Source organism: Rhinatrema bivittatum, chromosome 19, assembly GCF_901001135.1.
Source record: "Rhinatrema bivittatum chromosome 19, aRhiBiv1.1, whole genome shotgun sequence".
NCBI lineage: Eukaryota > Metazoa > Chordata > Amphibia > Gymnophiona > Rhinatrematidae > Rhinatrema > Rhinatrema bivittatum.
Window position 1 is genome coordinate 34,457,390 of NC_042633.1, and position 17,776 is coordinate 34,475,165.

At 44.5% G+C, this 17,776-nt stretch overlaps 1 protein-coding gene and 1 long non-coding RNA gene across 2 annotated transcripts; both read left to right on the forward strand.

Annotated features, from left to right (window-relative positions):
* Positions 1-532: 532 nt before the first annotated feature.
* Positions 533-2,278, forward strand: LOC115080916 (zinc finger CCCH domain-containing protein 13-like). Its single transcript, XM_029585378.1, has 2 exons — positions 533-960; positions 1,833-2,278. The coding sequence occupies exons 1-2, from the start codon at positions 752-754 to the stop codon at positions 2,032-2,034; spliced, it is 411 nt and encodes a 136-aa protein (XP_029441238.1). The 5' UTR covers positions 533-751; the 3' UTR covers positions 2,035-2,278.
* A 4,164-nt stretch (positions 2,279-6,442) lies between these two features.
* Positions 6,443-16,707, forward strand: LOC115081186. The gene is made up of 3 exons (XR_003853743.1): positions 6,443-6,546; positions 9,061-9,275; positions 16,210-16,707. It is a non-coding gene; the product is annotated as an uncharacterized LOC115081186 (long non-coding RNA).
* The last annotated feature ends 1,069 nt before the right edge of the window (positions 16,708-17,776 follow it).

Genomic DNA, 17,776 nt, shown 5'->3' on the forward strand with positions numbered 1-17,776 from the left:
ACAAGAACCTGGCAAGTACCCAAACACTAAGAAGAACCCATGCTACTGATGCAATTAATAGCAGTGGCTATTCCCTAAGTAAACCTGATTAAAAGCCGCTCTTTGCTTAGATTGTGGACTTTTTCCTCAACCACTTCTTGGTTGATACACCCTCGAACCCTGTAAATAGTTACCCAGTTTCCATGTTATCTTGTTATTCTCTTGTACTCATAGTTATTGTTATATGTAATGGCACTGCCAAAAAGCTTTAAGTTATCTGTAAACCGATACAATGTGCAAACGGTTGTCGGTATATAAAAATCTCCAAATAAATAAATAAAGGACTTCTCTAAATAAATAAATAAATAATGGACCACAATAAATAAATAAATAAATAAATAAATAAATAAAGGACGGACTTCTCTTCCAAGAACTTATCCAAACCTTTTTTAAACCCAGCTACACTAACTGCACTAACCACATCCTCTGGCAACAAATTCCAGAGTTTAATTGTGCGTTGAGTGAAAAAGAACTTTCTCTGATTAGCCTTAAATGTGCCCCATGCTAACTTCATGGAGTGCCCCCTAGTCCTTCTATTATTTGAAAGTGTAAATAACCGAGTCACATCCACTCGTTCAGGTGATGTTGACATGTGAAGCGGATGCTAAGCTTAGTCCTGGGGGAATTCTGCACAAAATTCCCCCTTCCCGCAGATTTCCTCCCTCTCCCCGCAGATTTCCCCCCCTCGCCTCGCACAATCCACCGAAGCTGAATGATCTGTCGGAAGAGGAAACGAGACCCGGAAGCATTGCAGCACGAGCGGGTCGGCCGCCGCGCACAGGGAGCGGAAGCGTCACGGCACGAGCGAGTTCAACGTGAAGAGAGAGCAGAAGAATGGCGGCAGGTGCGAGCGCACGGAGAGCAGAGGCATCGCAGGAGAGGTTCCCGCCTGGAGAGCAGAGACAGCACGGCAGGGGCGAGGTTAGCAAGCTGCACTGTGCAAAGGCCAGGACCCTACAATCAGAGGGGGGAGGGGAAGGGGGAGAGAATGAGAGGGGAAAGGAGAGATGGGGAGAGGGGAGGAGAGGGAATGGGAGAAGAGAGGGGGAGGGGGAGAGAGGGAAAGTAGAGAGGAGTGTGAGAGAGGGGGAGGGGGGAGAGTGTTTCTAGTGGGGGCTCGAGGTATGAGGGGAAAGCAGAATGGGGACGGGCAGAGGCCAAGGGGGATTCATATTTCCATTTGTTCTGAGCCAGAGGTTTGCGGCCTTTTGACGCGTGTGCCCTGGCACCGGACAGCCGAGCGGACTCTGACTTCCGCCGCAGAGGTCGCATTTATAACCAAACATCATCTCCTGCTGCGCAAGACCCGGCCCCTCAGCAGCGGGAGATGTTTGGTTAAATGCGACTCCTCCTGCTGCTGCTGCTGCACGTGAGGCTTGGAGCTCGCTTGCTGATTCAGGTAAGCGGCGGCGCTCGTTGTCCGCTCAGCTGTCCAGCGCCGTGGGTGGCTGCCCCTGGCCTAGAGCCGGTGGAGATGTGAATCCTCCTTTTGACCTGTACTTCTCTTCCTGTTTGCCTCCTGTCATGAAAATACTGGATTGCATTGACATGCAGAATAATTTGCCAAAAATATTGTATTGTGTTGACAAATAAATGTGCAGAATTTTGCAGAATTCAGGAAATGTACGGGCGGAATTTTCAGTTTTGTTGCGCAGAATTCCCCCAGGAGTATGAGCTGTTAGTCGGGCTTCTGCTTGTAGCAAACCCAAACTTGTTTTGGAGGCCTCCTCTTTCCAGTAGATTGGAATCATTTTGGTTTATCTTAAGTTTATCTTTATCTTTTACCTCTTCAGACAGAGAGAAGGCGACCGCACTTCTGGGGAACGCCAGAAAGAATTTGAGGGATCCGCATCTCGGTTCTCCACAAGAAGCAACTCGGTCGTGGACGACGCCCATAACGGAGAACTTTGTGGACGACGCTTATCTAACCAAGACTTTCACACGGCTCTGAATCACGAGAAGCTGGTGGGACCCCCTTCGATGAAGCTTTGTTGAGGAGACCCAGTAGACAAAATGAAGAAGACCAGGAGAAGGAGATTTCTTTTGTTTCTCATTAAAGACACAAGTGAACATAGACTGCATGGTATAAGAAAGGCATAACATTTCCATGTGAAGACTACCTTGTGAAGACTTCCATGTGAAGACTTCCATGTGAAGACTACCTAAGAACATAAGAACATAAGAACTTGCCATGCTGGGACAGACCAAGGGTCCATCAAGCCCAGCATCCTGTTTCCAACAGAGGCCAAAAACCAGGCCACAAGAACCTGGCAATTACCCAAACATTAAGAAGAACCCATGCTACTGATGCAATTAATAGCATTGGCTATTCCCTAAGTATAATTGATTAATAGCCATTAATGGACTTCTCCTCCAAGAACTTATCCAAACCTTTTTTGAACCCAGCTACACTAACTGCACTAACCACATCCTCTGGCAACAAATTCCAGAGCTTTATTGTGCGTTGAGTGAAAAAGAATTTTCTACGATTAGTCTTAAATGTGTTACTTGCTAACTTCATGGAATGCCCCCTAGTCCTTCTATTATTCGAAAGTGTAAATAACCGAGTCACATCTACTCGTTCAAGACCTCTCATGATCTTAAAGACCTCTATCATATCCCCCACTCAGCCGTCTCTTCTCCAAGCTGAACAGCCCTTGTGAAGACGACCTTGTGAAGACTTCCTTGTGAAGACTTCCATGTGAAGACGACCTTGTGAAGACTACCTTGACAATATGACGTTCCATACTACTTAGACATCACTACCATGCATTTGCAGTGTACCGGAGCAGTATTATTATATTATTGCCTGTGATGTACCATTATCCTGTGACTATGTATTTATTTATATTATTGCCTGTGATGTACCATTATCCCGTGACTATGTATTTATTATATTATTGCCTGTGATGTACCATTATCCTGTGACTATGTATTTATTTATATTATTACCTGTGATGTACCATTATCCTGTGACTATGTATTTATTTATATTATTACCTGTGATGTACCATTATCCTGTGACTACGTATTTATATTATTGCCTGTGATGTACCATTATCCTGTGACTATGTATTTATTTATATTATTACCTGTGATGTACCATTATCCTGTGACTATGTATTTATTTATATTATTGCCTGTGATGTACCATTATCCTGTGACTATGTATTTATTTATATTATTACCTGTGATGTACCATTATCCTGTGACTATGTATTTATTTAATTATTTTTGATATACCGATACTCAAGACACTAACATTGAGCTAATAACTGTTAATAAACAACCCTTCTCAACAAAGCACCGGGTGTCTATTATTTTTTCCCACTCCCCCTCACCCTTTGCTGAAGTAAGTTTCTATAGATGATCTGACGAGCAGACCACAGCTGCAGGGTGACTGTGGGGTTTTGGATGTCTGTGGACTGATTCATTCCCGGATGGAGTCTGCTGTTTATCCGCTCTCCAGCCTCGATAAATCCGCCAGGTTTTCTGAAATTGCCCATGCGATTTGCGTTTTACGCGCAGTAATTTCGGCTACAGCGCAGAGTTTCCCCAAGTTTGTTCTGGACCCACCCCTAAGGAAGGTGGGATGGGTGATTTCCAGGTACTCGCCCCTCGAGGGCCTACTTCATTCCAGCTCCTGGGCTGCTTCTAAGAGACTATTGTGTGGGTCTTACCATCAAGGGTCTGTTCCTGAACTCTGCACCCCCTGCCTACTCAGTATATTCAGTTTCTCTGCAGCTCAGTTATCCAGGGATCGCTGTTCCAGTACCTGAGGGACTTCAGCCCAGCCGGGCGCTTCCAGCTCACTACTGCCACCTCTGGTGGTTCAATATACTGTTTAATAAAAGAACTAGTGTGTGTCTGTCTCTAGGGATGTGAATCGTTTTTGAGCGATTTAAAATTATCGTCAGATAATTTTAAAATCGTCCAAAATTGTTAGAGTGCACGATACAATACAAATGCCCCCGATTTATCGTCAGGGGCATTTGTATTGTATCGTTAAATAGGGAGCGGGAAAACCGGCACACCAAAAAAACCCTAAAACCCACCCCGAACCTTTAAAACAAATCCCCCACCCTCCCGAACCCCCCCTCAAATGTTTTAAATTACCTTGGGTCCAGTGGGGGGGGGGGAGGGGGGGTCCCGACGCGATCTCCAGCTCTCTGGCCACGGCTGCGTTGAGAAATGGCGCCGGTGGCCTTTTGCCCTGATTATGTGACAGGGCAAAGGTAGCGCCGGCGCCATTTTGGTTTTTGGCTCCCGACGTCATGCGTGCAGATCGCTCTTGGACCCCCGCTGGACCCCCAGGGACTTTTGGCCAGCTTGGGGGGGCCTCCTGACCCCCACAAGACTTGCCAAAAGTCCAGCGGGGGTCCGGGAGCGACCTCCTGCACGCGGGCCGTATTGCCAATCTTCAAAATGGCGCCGGCGCTACCTTTAACCTCACTATGTCATACGGGCGACCTCACTCCTGCCCTGCAGCACCTCCTGCTATTCCAGTACTGAGACCCTGACACACAGCTCTGCCAATGCACCTCACTCCTGCCCTGCAGCACCTCCTGCTATTCCAGTACTGAGACCCTCACACACAGCTCTGCCAATGCAGCTCACTCCTGCCCTGCAGCACCTCCTGCTATTCCAGTACTGAGACCCTCACACACAGCTCTGCCAATGCAGCTCACTCCTGCCCTGCAGCACCTCCTGGTATTCCAGTACTGAGACCCTCACACACAGCTCTGCCAATGCACCTCACTCCTGCCCTGCAGCACCTCCTGCTATTCCAGTACTGAGACCCTCACACACAGCTCTACCAATGCACCTCACTCCTGCCCTGCAGCACCTCCTGCTATTCCAGTACTGAGACCCTCACACACAGCTCTGCCAATGCACCTCACTCCTGCCCTGCAGCACCTCCTGCTATTCCAGTACTGAGACCCTCACACACAGCTCTGCCAATGCACCTCACTCCTGCCCTGCAGCACCCCCTGCTATTCCAGTACTGAGACCCTCAAACACAGCTCTGCCAATGCACCGCACTCCTACCCTGCAGCACCTCCTGCTATTCTAGTACTGAGGCCCTCCCACACAGCTCTGCCAATGCACCTCACTCCTGCCCTGCAGCACATCCTGCTATTCCAGTACTGAGACCCTCACACACAGCTCTGCCAATGCACCTCACTCCTGCCCTGCAGCACCTCCTGCTATTCCAGTACTGAGACCCTGACACACAGCTCTGCCAATGCACCTCACTCCTGCCCTGCAGCACCTCCTGCTATTCCAGTACTGAGACCCTCAAACACAGCTCTACCAATGCACCTCACTCCTGCCCTGCAGCACCTCCTGCTATTCCAGTACTGAGACCCTCACACACAGCTCTACCAATGCACCTCACTCCTGCCCTGCAGCACCCCCTGCTATTCCAGTACTGAGACCCTCACACACAGCTCTGCGTTAGAAAGATTCTTTTATTTTAAGAGAGAACATTTCATTCTTGTGATTGCGGGCGAGGAGCTGTTAATCCCTGGATGGTGTAATACAAGAGAGTCCTGGAAAGAGGGTTAAAAAACCCCCGGAGCCTCTGTCCCCAGCTGCAATATGGAGAAACAGGCTGGATCCTTTACAACTATAGGGAAGCCCTGGGAGAAGTGGAAATCCTAGCATTCTCCGGGGCGGGGGAATAAAGGAAGGGCTGGGGATATTGCTCTGTACCTTGTATCGGCTGATGACTGGATTATGATGGATAGAGACATTGTGGACTTGCTGTTTTCCTGATAAAAAGAAGTTTATTGTAATAAAAATCACACAGAAGTGTGTTTAAATAAAAAAGAGGCTGAACGTGAACCGTGTGGCTTATAAATGGCTCCTTCTGAGCCCTGAGCCACCGGTGGATTCTGGGAGGCTGTGGTGCTCCTGGTAAAGATATCTTTATGGAGGTGGGGGGAGGCAAGATGGGATCACAATAATCAGGAAGGGGCTGGTGGGATTTTGAAAGGAAAAAGTTTATGGGAAAGAAACATGGAAATGCTGACTTCCTGTTCAGGGAGGGGGGAAGGGCAAGACTCCTGAAAAAGTGGGGAGGTGTGTGACGGGGTCAGTATACAGTGCAGGGAGGTAGGTCAAAACCCCAGAAACAAAAACTCCCTGGAACCAAAAATCTGCAGGGAAGGGGGAAGAAATACCAGGTGACACAGAGTCAGTCGGGCTGGTTCCTTCCCCCTGAAGCATCGGAGAAACCTGAGACACAGGTGTGGGAGGGAGAGGGTGGGGCCTCGGGAACCAATCCCTGGCCAGCAGGGGAGGGGAAGGAAGAGGGTGGGGCCCTGGGAACCAATCCCTGGCCAGCAGGGGCGGAGTCTCCATCCTATAAAAAAAGGAGCCAAGGCAAAGCATTTCAAGTCTCTTTCCAGGTACTGGAGAGGAGGGAGTGGGTCTTGGCTGCCTGATGCTGCTGAGGTCTGCTTTACTGTGGGAGAAAGGACTGAAACCCTGGTACCAGAGAAGGTGAGTGCAGATTCAAAACCTTCCCTTTTTTTTATTGCTAATGAACTATTTCCAAGGCTGCCAATTGGGTGGAGGTATTGCTGAGGAGTGTGGTAGAGAGCAGAGATAGGAGGGAGGAGGCAGAGAGGGCAGCAGGGCTGCACTTAAATTCTTTGCTGGCCTGTTTTGGGACATTTTTTTTTTTGGTTTGTTAGGATTTGTGGCAGGGAGAGAAGAGGTCTGTGAAATAAAGATGAAGCTTCAAGGGGAGAAGCCAGGCTCAGCACTCACTGGTTGGGCTTGGTGCCTCCCTGCCAGCCCAATGAGGGTTTGAATCCCGCAAGGGGCACCAGTGGATAAATTTTATAACTGAGAGCCTTTGGACTTTTGCTGTTCCTGGGAGTGTTTGTAGCCAGGGAGCCAGTTTGGAAAAAGGAGCAGTGGAGTCAATCAGATGGACCACGGCTGATGAGAGTTGAGAGGAAACTTAATATAGTGTTAGAGAACAAATCAGACCTGCCAGAGCCCTGCTTAAAATGCTTAATCTCTGCTGGTGGACCTGGGACCTTTGGCAGAGGGTTAGACTCCTGCTGCTGGTGTGTGGCAGGGCCTGATTTGTCCTCTAGCAGTGTTAAGTTGTGTGCCAGGTCTTGCAAGCTAAAGAAGGTTATAAGCATTTGGCAGGGCTCTGATGCTATTCCTTAGCTTGTGTGTGAGGTCTTGCAAGCCTATGAAGGCTGGTTAGGCCCTGGAACAAGCCAGGCTGAATCATTTCTAGGTGGTTCCCTGATAATTCCAGTTCTTCCAACCTCACCAATGCAGTCAGGGTGGGTAATCTTTCAAGTTGCATGTGCCCAAGTTAAGATACCTCAAATTGACAAAAGGCCTTCAAAGGCAGCTTCTGAAATATATTTATTTATAACTTTTTTATACCGAAGTTCAGGTAACAAAATTACTTATCACTCTGGTTTACATTATAACAAGTAGAAAACAATGACAACATATGTCTTACAATGAGCAAGGGAGTGAACAACTTGGATAACATAACATAACATAACTAGGAACAGTAGCAGTATGCACTATTAGAGGGAGACTAGCACATGGGGAGGGAGGGGGAAGGAAGGCTGTTTGTGGAGGGGGGGAGGAGGGAGAAATTTCTTATTGATGAGTAAAAACATGAGCATAGGTTCTGGACATCCAGCTTCTTAAGTTCCCTCAAGTCGAGTCTCGGAAGGAATGGGACATGGTTGAAAGCATAAGAGATACTTTCAATAGGGTTATTTCTCAGCCACAGCTCCAGTAACTTTGAAGGGTATTCAAAAGCTTGAGTGGGACAGTGGTCAAGTGGCTATCTCACCCAGCATGGCAATATCTTATAATTGAGATGGCCCTGAATTAAGGGAAGGCTTGTTGAAACAGCCAAGTAGAGTTTTTTTTTTCTGAACATCAATAGACAGGGTTCTTGTCTTAGATCAGGGGGGCGTGGCATTCCAGATGTTTGGCCCTGCTATCAGAGGGCTCGTTCTCTGGTGGCTGCATGAAAGGTGGATTTGGTTGGGAGGGTGCGTAGTGATCCCTGTAGGCTTCTCTAATAGGTCTTGAGGTGTGGATAGTGAGTGGGCATGGAAGATTGATAGGGATCTGTTTGTGAATGCTTTTGTGAATGATGGTGAGAGTCTTGTGTAAGATTAAACTCCACTGGCTTATGCGTAGCCAGTGGAGTTTAAGTCAGTAAGGGTCATGTGACTTAGTTTGTGGGATATGATTAGGAGTTTGGTTTTGGAAGTATTCAGGGCAAGGTTCATTTGGGTGAGTAATTGGTTGATAGTATTGAGGTGGGTTTCCCATGGAGTGATTTGGGGATAGGTTCAGTGATAGGGGTTAGAATTTGGATGTTATCTGCATAGATGAAGTGTGTGAGCCCCAGGTCCGATAAGTTTACATATGGGAAGCATGTAGATGTTGAAGAGATGAACCTTGGGGCACTCCTTGAGTGAGTTCGATAGGTTCTGATTTGCTGTTGCCTATTTTGACTTTGATATCTGTTTTCTAGATATGAGACAAACCAGCATAGGGCCGTGCCAGTTAGACCAATTTCGGTTAGTCTGTCTATGAGGATCTTGTGAGTGGTATCAAATGCTGCGGCGATGTCCAACATTGCTAAGATATAGGACTGGCCATTATCTATTCCTCTGAACTGGCGGTGAGGGAGATTACTGTTTTGGTGCTGATGAACTTGCAAAATCCGAATTGGGATGGATATAGAATGTGTTTCTGTAAAGTGTTTGGTATGTTGGGTGTTTACTACTTTTTTGAGTAGTTTAAGCTAAGAAGTGGAGAATGGATATTGGCCTGAAGATAGCTGGATCTGAGGGGCCCCAGTATCCTGTGGGTGCAACACTGGATGGCCGTTTTCAACGTTCATGCTTTAGTGATAGGTCCTGTGGGAAGTGCTTGTGCCAAAGACATCAGTGTTCTAGTCCTGAATAATAGCCTTTTCCCTAAGCTGTGACACCTTTTCTTGCACCAACACAGGAATTATAATTCTACATGAGCTTTGGAGAGCATCCAGGTCACGTCTTTAGAAGGGAGCTGATTGGTCTGAAAAGCTCATACAGTACTGGGGTAAAAGGAGCGAGGATTAGCTATGTGAGGCCTGACCAGATTGCATTACACATGTTCATCTGCACCAAAATACCCCATCACTGCTGCAAAGATCACCATTCAAGCTCTAAAATCAACATTTACAGGTGAATTGAGCGTGTCAGTGTAAGATGCTGTAGGAGCAGTTTTCTAAAGTCATTTACCTGTGCAGTGCACTTAATGTAGATACAATTATTGACAATGAGGGTAAAGCAGATTTACCCATGTGAAACCTAGTTTTAAGCCTGTAAATGGTGTTGGGCTGGAAATAAAATGATTCAAAATACGTTGAATGAACTTCAAGCCCTGGCTGAAAGCAGACAAGGCAATGGATGGCCCCAGATTCTGTTGCACTTCCATGTTAACCGGCCTCACAGTGTAAATATATACTTAAAAATACAAAGCACACATATATACCACACACATATATAGATATATATATACATAGTGTAAATATATACATAAAAATACAAAGCACACATATATACCACACACATATATAGATATATATACATAAAAATACAAAGCACACATATATACTACATATATATACATATAGGCACCAGTCACACACTTGCATATACATAAAACGCACCCATGTATATACTTTCTATGCTCCTGGAAAGACTGGTTAATAGTTCAATTTAACCAAATTAGCTGCCATTTTATTGTATTGACTGATTTGTGCTCTCTGGTTATTTTTCTCCCCTTTACATAGTGCTTTGTAATTCCTGAGGAGACTGAATCGAGGCACAGGAGTCTGCACTGTTTTGGCAGCACTTTTACCCCTTATAGGCAACATTTTACAATAATAGATGCAGGCTCTCTTCCATTATTATAGCTAACATTATACAGGAATAGATGCAGGGTCTCTTCCATTCTTATAGGTAACATTATACAGGAATAGATGGAGGGTCTCTTCCATTCTTATAGGTAACATTATACAGGAATAGATGCAGGGTCTCTTCCATTCTTATAGGTAACATTATACAGGAATAGATGCAGGGTCTCTTCCATTCTTATAGGTAACATTATACAGGAATAGATGCAGGGTCTCTTCCATTCTTATAGGTAACATTATACAGGAATAGATGCAGGGTCTCTTCCATTCTCATAGGTAACATTATACAGGAATAGATGCAGGGTCTCTTCCATTCTTATAGGTAACATTATACAGGAATAGATGCAGGGTCTCTTCCATTCTTATAGGTAACATTATACAGGAATAGATGCAGGTTTCTCTTGCTTTCTTAAAGGTAACATTATACAGAAATAGATGCAGGTTTCCCTTGCTTTCTTATAGGTAACATTATACAGGAATAGATGCAGGGTCTCTCCTATCAGGCTGTGTTGGCAGCAGTTCTATTCCTTTCTTATAGGTAACATTATACAGGAATAGATGCAAGCTCTCTTCCATTCTTATAGGTAACATTATACAGGGATAGATGCAGGGTCTCTCCTGTCAGGCTGTGTTGGCAGCAGTTCTCTTCCATTCTTATAGGTAACATTAAACAGGAATAGATGCAGGGTCTCTTCTTATAGGTAACATTATACAGGAATAGATGCAGGCTCTCTTCCATTCTTATAGGTAACATTATACAGGAATAGATGCAGGCTCTCTTCCATTCTTATAGGTAACATACAGGAATAGATGCAGGTTTTTCTTCCTTTCTTATAGATAACATTATACAGGAATAGATGCAGGTTTCTCTTGCTTGCTTATAGGTAACATTATACAGGAATAGATGCAGGGTCTCTTCCTTTCTTATAGGTAACATTATACAGGAATAGATGCAGGGTCTCTTCCATTCTTATAGGTAACATTATACAGGAATAGATGCAGGGTCTCTTCCATTCTTATAGGTAACATTATACAGGAATAGATGCAGTGTCTCTTCCATTCTTATAGGTAACATTATACAGGAGTAGATGCAGTGTCCCTTCCATTCTTACAGGTAACATTATACAGGAGTAGATGCAGTGTCCCTTCCATTCTTACAGGTAACATTATACAGGAGTAGATGCAGTGTCCCTTCCATTCTTACAGGTAACATTATACAGGAATAGATGCAGGGTCTCTTCCATTCTTATAGGTAACATTATACAGGAATAGATGCAGGGTCTCTCGTATCAGGCTGTGTTGACAGCAGTTCTCTTGCTTGCTTATAGGTAACAATATACAGGAATAGATGCAGGTTTCTCTTGCTTTCTTATAGGTAACATTATAAGGAATAAATGCAGGTTTCTCTTGCTTTCTTATAGGTAACATTATAAGGAATAGATGCAGGGTCTCTTCCTTTCTTATAGGTAACCTTATACAGGAATAGATGCAGGCTCGCTTCCATTATTATAGCTAACATTATACAGGAATAGATGCAGGGTCTCCTGTCAGGCTGTGTTGGCAGCAGTTCTCTTCCATTCTTATAGGTAACATTATACAGGAAAGAAGCAGGGTCTCTTCCTTCCTTATAGGTAACATTATACAGGAATAGATGCAGGCTCTCTTCCATTCTTAAAGGTAACATTATACAGGAATAGATGCAGGGTCTCTTCCTTTCTTATAGGTAACATTATACAGGAATAGATGCAGGGTCTCTTCTGTCAGGCTGTGTTGGCAGCAGTTCTCTTCCATTCTTAAAGGTAACATTATACAGGAATAGATGCAGGGTCTCTTCCTTTCTTATAGGTAACATTATACAAGAATAGATGCAGGCTCTCTTTATACAGGAATAGATGCAGGGTCTCTCGTATCAGGCTGTGTTGGCAGCAGTTCTCTTGCTTGCTTATAGGTAACATTATACAGGAATAGATGCAGGTTTCTCTTGCTTTCTTATAGGTAACATTATACAGGAATAGATGCAGGGTCTCTCCTGTCAGGCTGTGTTGGCAGCAGTTCTCTTCCTTCCTTATAGGTAACATTATACAGGAATAGATGCAGGTTTCTCTTCCTTCCTTATAGGTAACATTATACAGGAATAGATGCAGGGTCTCTTCCTTCCTTATAGGTAACATTATACAGGAATAGATGCTGGCTCTCTTCCTTTCTTATAGGTAACATTATACAGGAATAGATGCAGGGTCTCCTCCATTCTTATAGGTAACATTCTACAGGAATAGATGCAGGCTCTCTTCCTTTCTTATAGGTAACATTATACAGGAATAGATGGAGGTTCTCTTCCTTTCTTATAGGTAATATTATACAGGAATAGATGCAGGGTCTCTTCCATTCTTATAGGTAACATTATACAAGAATAGATGCAGGGTCTCTCGAATCCGGCTGTGTTGGCAGCAGTTCTCTTGCTTGCTTATAGGTAACATTATACAGGAATAGATGCAGGTTTCTCTTGCTTGCTTATAGGTAACATTATACAGGAATAGATGCAGGGTCTCTCGTATCAGGCTGTGTTGGCAGCAGTTCTCTTCCTTCCTTATAGGTAACATTATACAGGAATAGATGCAGGGTCTCTCGTATCAGGCTGTGTTGGCAGCAGTTCACTTCCATTCTTATAGGTAACATTATACAGGAATAGATGCAGGGTTCTCTACCATTCTTATAGGTGACATTATACAGGAATAGATGCAGGCTCTCTTCCATTCTTATAGGTGACATTATACAGGAATAGATGCAAGGTCTCTCCTGTCAGGCTGTGTTGGCAGCAGTTCTCTTCGTTTCTTATAGGTAACATTATACAGGAATAGATGGAGGGTCTCTTCCTTCCTTATAGGTAACATTATACAGGAATAGATGCATGTTCTCTTCCATTGTTATAGGTAAGATTATACAGGAATAGATGCAGGCTCTCTTCCATTCTTATAGGTGACATTATACAGGAATAGATGCAGGGTCTCTTCCATTCTTATAGGTGACATTATACAGGAATAGATGCAGGGTCTCTTCCATTCTTATAGGTGACATTATACAGGAATAGATGCAGGGTCTCTTCCATTCTTATAGGTGACATTATACAGGAATAGATGCAGGGTTCTCTTCCATTCTTATAGGTGACATTATACAGGAATAGATGCAGGGTCTCTTCCATTCTTATAGGTGACATTATACAGGAATAGATGCAGGCTCTCTTCCATTCATATAGGTGACATTATACAGGAATAGATGCAGGCTCTCTTCCATTCTTATAGGTAACAGTATACAAGAATAGATGCAAGGTCTCTCCTGTCAGGCTGTGTTGGCAGCAGTTCTCTTCGTTTCTTATAGGTAACATTATACAGGAATAGATGGAGGGTCTCTTCCATTGTTATAGGTAAGATTATACAGGAATAGATGCAGGCTCTCATCCATTCTTATAGGTAACATTATACAGGAATAGATGCAGGCTCTCTTCCTTCCTTATAGGTAACATTATACAGGAATAGATGCAGGGTCTCCTGCTTTCTTATAGGTAACATTATACAGGAATAGATGCAGGCTCTCTTCCATTCTTATAGGTAACATTATACAGGAATAGATGCAGGCTCTCTTCCATTCATATAGGTGACATTATACAGGAATAGATGCAGGCTCTCTTCCATTCTTATAGGTAACAGTATACAAGAATAGATGCAAGGTCTCTCCTGTCAGGCTGTGTTGGCAGCAGTTCTCTTCGTTTCTTATAGGTAACATTATACAGGAATAGATGCATGTTCTCTTCCATTGTTATAGGTAAGATTATACAGGAATAGATGCAGGCTCTCATCCATTCTTATAGGTAACATTATACAGGAATAGATGCAGGCTCTCTTCCTTCCTTATAGGTAACATTATACAGGAATAGATGCAGGGTCTCCTGCTTTCTTATAGGTAACATTATACAGGAATAGATGCAGGCTCTCTTCCATTCTTATAGGTAACATTATACAGGAATAGATGCAGGCTCTCTTCCATTCTTATAGGTAACATTATACAGGAATAGATGCAGGCTCTCTTCCATTCTTATAGGTAACATTATACAGGAATAGATGCAGGCTCTCTTCCATTCTTATAGGTAACATTATACAGGAATAGATGCAGGCTCTCTTCCATTCTTATAGGTAACATTATACAGGAATAGATGCAGGCTCTCTTCCATTCTTATAGGTAACATTATACAGGAATAGATGCAGGCTCTCTTCCATTCTTATAGGTAACATTATACAGGAATAGATGCAGGCTCTCTTCCATTCTTATAGGTAACATTATACAGGAATAGATGCATGTTCTCTTCCATTCTTATAGGTAACATTATACAGGAATAGATGCAGGGTCTCTTCCATTCTTATAGGTAACATTATACAGGAATAGATGCAGGGTCTCTTCCATTCTTATAGGTAACATTATACAGGAATAGATGCAGGCTCTCTTCCATTCTTATAGGTAACATTATACAGGAATAGATGCAGGCTCTCTTCCATTCTTATAGGTAACATTATACAGGAATAGATGCAGGGTCTCTTCCTTTCTTATAGGTAACATTATACAGGAATAGATGGAGGGTCTCTTCCTTTCTTATAGGTAACATTATACAGGAATAGATGCAGGGTCTCTTCCATTCTTATAGGTAACATTATACAGGAATAGATGCAGGGTCTCTTCCATTCTTATAGGTAACATTATACAGGAATAGATGCAGGCTCTCTTCCATTCTTATAGGTAACATTATACAGGAATAGATGCAGGGTCTCTTCCTTTCTTATAGGTAACATTATACAGGAATAGATGGAGGGTCTCTTCCTTTCTTATAGGTAACATTATACAGGAATAGATGGAGGGTCTCTTCCTTTCTTATAGGTAACATTATACAGGAATAGATGCAGGGTCTCTCCTGTCGGGCTGTGTTGGCAGTTGCTCTCTTCCTTTTTTATAGGTAACCCAGAGCCAGTCTTTAAAACAGACATCCTGTGATAGGGTTCACCTTTTAATACTCACTGGAGCTAAATGACACTATTAGAATGTGAACCCTATCTACTGTTATGAGTCATACACCAGGATAGTAATGGTCCCCTGACATCCTGATAAACAGATTCAAATTGTAGCGTATATCTGTAATATGTTGTAACTCCTGTAGTTTATGTAGTTGACGTATAATTTGCTAGTGAGCTGTCAGTCCCCTGAAAGGTTCTCCTAAAAGCACGTTCGGAAAGTCTGGAGTAGTTTCTGCTCCAAAGAGTTGGGTGATCCACTCCACTGTTCTGTCCCTATATAAGGTAACTACCGGACAACTCCACCATATATGAAGGTAAGTGCCTTGCGCAGAAAACATTAAATTTGGGCACATTCCAAAAGTTTAAAGGAGATGGAGAGATGTGATTCCTGTATTGTCTAGACGTAATGTTCCCCTGCTGCATAAATTGCCCCGTTAGTATCCTAGCCAGAGATTTCCACGTAGTGAAGGTGTTCTTGGGTAAGCCCGCTGGGGATTTGATATTATGAAACAAATGGGGAAGTTAGTGATATGGGATGTCCCCGACGAGCCGTCCCTTCCACTGTGTCCGGGCTCTCAACCTTGCCTGTAATGAGATTGGTGTATTGAGGATGCTCCTCTACAGCTGACATGGTTTCCAAGCTGTCGCAGACAATGGTGCATTGCCCACAACTTGTTGCTCTTATCAACTGGAAACGGATCAGAAAGGTAAAGGGCAGGTCGTCAGGCTCCTTCTCCACTACCCCTGCATGGGTTTGCCCGGTCCGTACTCTGAAGCAGTACCTGAGGAGGCACCGTTAGTTCCCGGGTCCTTTCTGGTTCCTGGGAATGGGTGCCCTTTAACCCGGTTTCAGTTTTTCCCCAGAGGGCTCTGTATGGGGGTGAGCGCGCCGGGGAGGAAGCAGAAGATTATGGTTCGCATTCTTTCAGCATCGGGGCAGCAGTCTCGGCCGTGGGATGTGGTATATCCAGTGCGAGCGTACAGGATAGAAGGAGGTGGAAGTCGAAGGCATTTCTGTCTTACGTGAGGGTTTAAAAAAAAAAGTTATAATAATAAATACGAGCACCAGCCTGCAACAATCTAAAGGGCACGAGGGAAACGCTGGGGTAAAGGATTATTGATTGGTATTTTCTTCTATTGCAGAGCTCTTAAGGGTGGCCTAGGAGGCGAGGCTGCATCTGAACTCTGGGCTGTTCTTTCGTTCATTGGGCACTGAGACGGCCATAGGTCGCGCACCTCGACCCCGAGAGCTGGAATGTTTAAATCCGATATTCCAAAAACACATCCCACAACACCTGATCAACCACTAAAGCTCTGCTCGCCCTCCCATCAGTAACTACTACGAGCCTCGCTACAATCAGAGAGAGGGAGCAGCTTCAGTAGCCGGACCTTGCTTATGGAGCTCCGTACTTGAAAACCTAATGCTTCAAGATGACACCAACTTATTCAAAAAACAACTTAAAATGTGGATATTTCACCAAACTACAACGAAGGCATCGGTTAACAAAACCCTCAACCCTACACGTCAAGATGATAAACCTATGCACCAAACAATTCAGACAAATGCATTTTTACCATTGTGGAACAGTAACCATGTTGTATTGTTGGGGGCTCGGGTTATGTTCAATAAACTGTGGTCTCTTATACCAAAATAAAATTGTCCTGATTTATTGGGGGGGGATGAGTGAGCACATGTCCTGACTCCCTGTGTGATGAGAGGCTCTGAGGCTGAGACCAGGGCCTGCCTGTGCCTATCCTAACCCACCAGGCACCTGGGCTCTGTGCCCTCCTAATCTCAGGTTATTACTGCTGCCTTCTCCTCCATTCCACACTAGGGAGAGGGACCCTCTCTGTCCGTTCTGCCTGCTTTATGATGGGTATAGACTGTATCCCCTCCTCCCCCTGGTGAATAATATCTGGGTACAGTGTGTGACAGGAGCTCGCTGCAGTGTGGTCACCAGGTCCCCCTCTCGCACACAGTTTATAAAACCAGCAGTGTACAGTACAGATTGAGTGTGAGCGCTGCCTCACTTCCCTTTCCTCACTTGTAGTCAGCACAGAGCAAAGCTGCTGTGTGTGGAGGAGAGAAGTTTGCATTACCTGTGTGTGTGCAGCTTGCATTGTGCTGCCCTAGGGCAGAGTCTGGGTTTGTAGCATGTATTGTGCTGGGCTAGAGGGGGGGTGCGTGTGTACACGCATGTGCGCACCTTGTATGTTATCTTGTTCTAGTAGAAAGATGACGGGGAATGTCAGGGCTCGGGCTCCCCCCAGCCTGTGCTGCTCCGTGCATCAGTGAAATGCATGGTCTGAGGTCAGTGAGAACAAGACCAATCACTTATTCTCATTAATGCATTGATCCTTCAGCCTGGGCACTGAATGCTGGTGACACTAGCAGCTGCCGTAGCAAACAAGGGTCAATGTAGTAAGCCCTGCATTAATCTTACTGCTTGCACTAAAAAAAAAAAATGTAATTCCTGATGCAGTAAGCATGGGGGGGAGGAGAGTGCATGGGGCATAATCCAAGAGGAACAGGGACAGCACCAGCAGCTTTGCCAAATCACTGGGGAGAGGTCAGGGCAGCAGAAAACATTGCTTATGTGGATTCCATGTGATTTCAAAATTATAATTTGCCAGATTGGAAATGTAACTCCTATTGGAGGTGGAATGAGCTAATTTTACTGCAGCTCTGATCAGGGCTTAACACTGGAAA

Coding starts and splice junctions, on each gene's coding strand:
- LOC115080916 (XM_029585378.1), top strand. CDS start 752: ATGATCTGTCGGAAGAGGAAACGAGACCCGGAAGCATTGCAGCACGAG. Junction 961..1,832: donor GACAGCACGGCAGGGGCGAG/GTTAGCAAGCTG, acceptor TTACCTCTTCAG/ACAGAGAGAAGGCGACCGCA.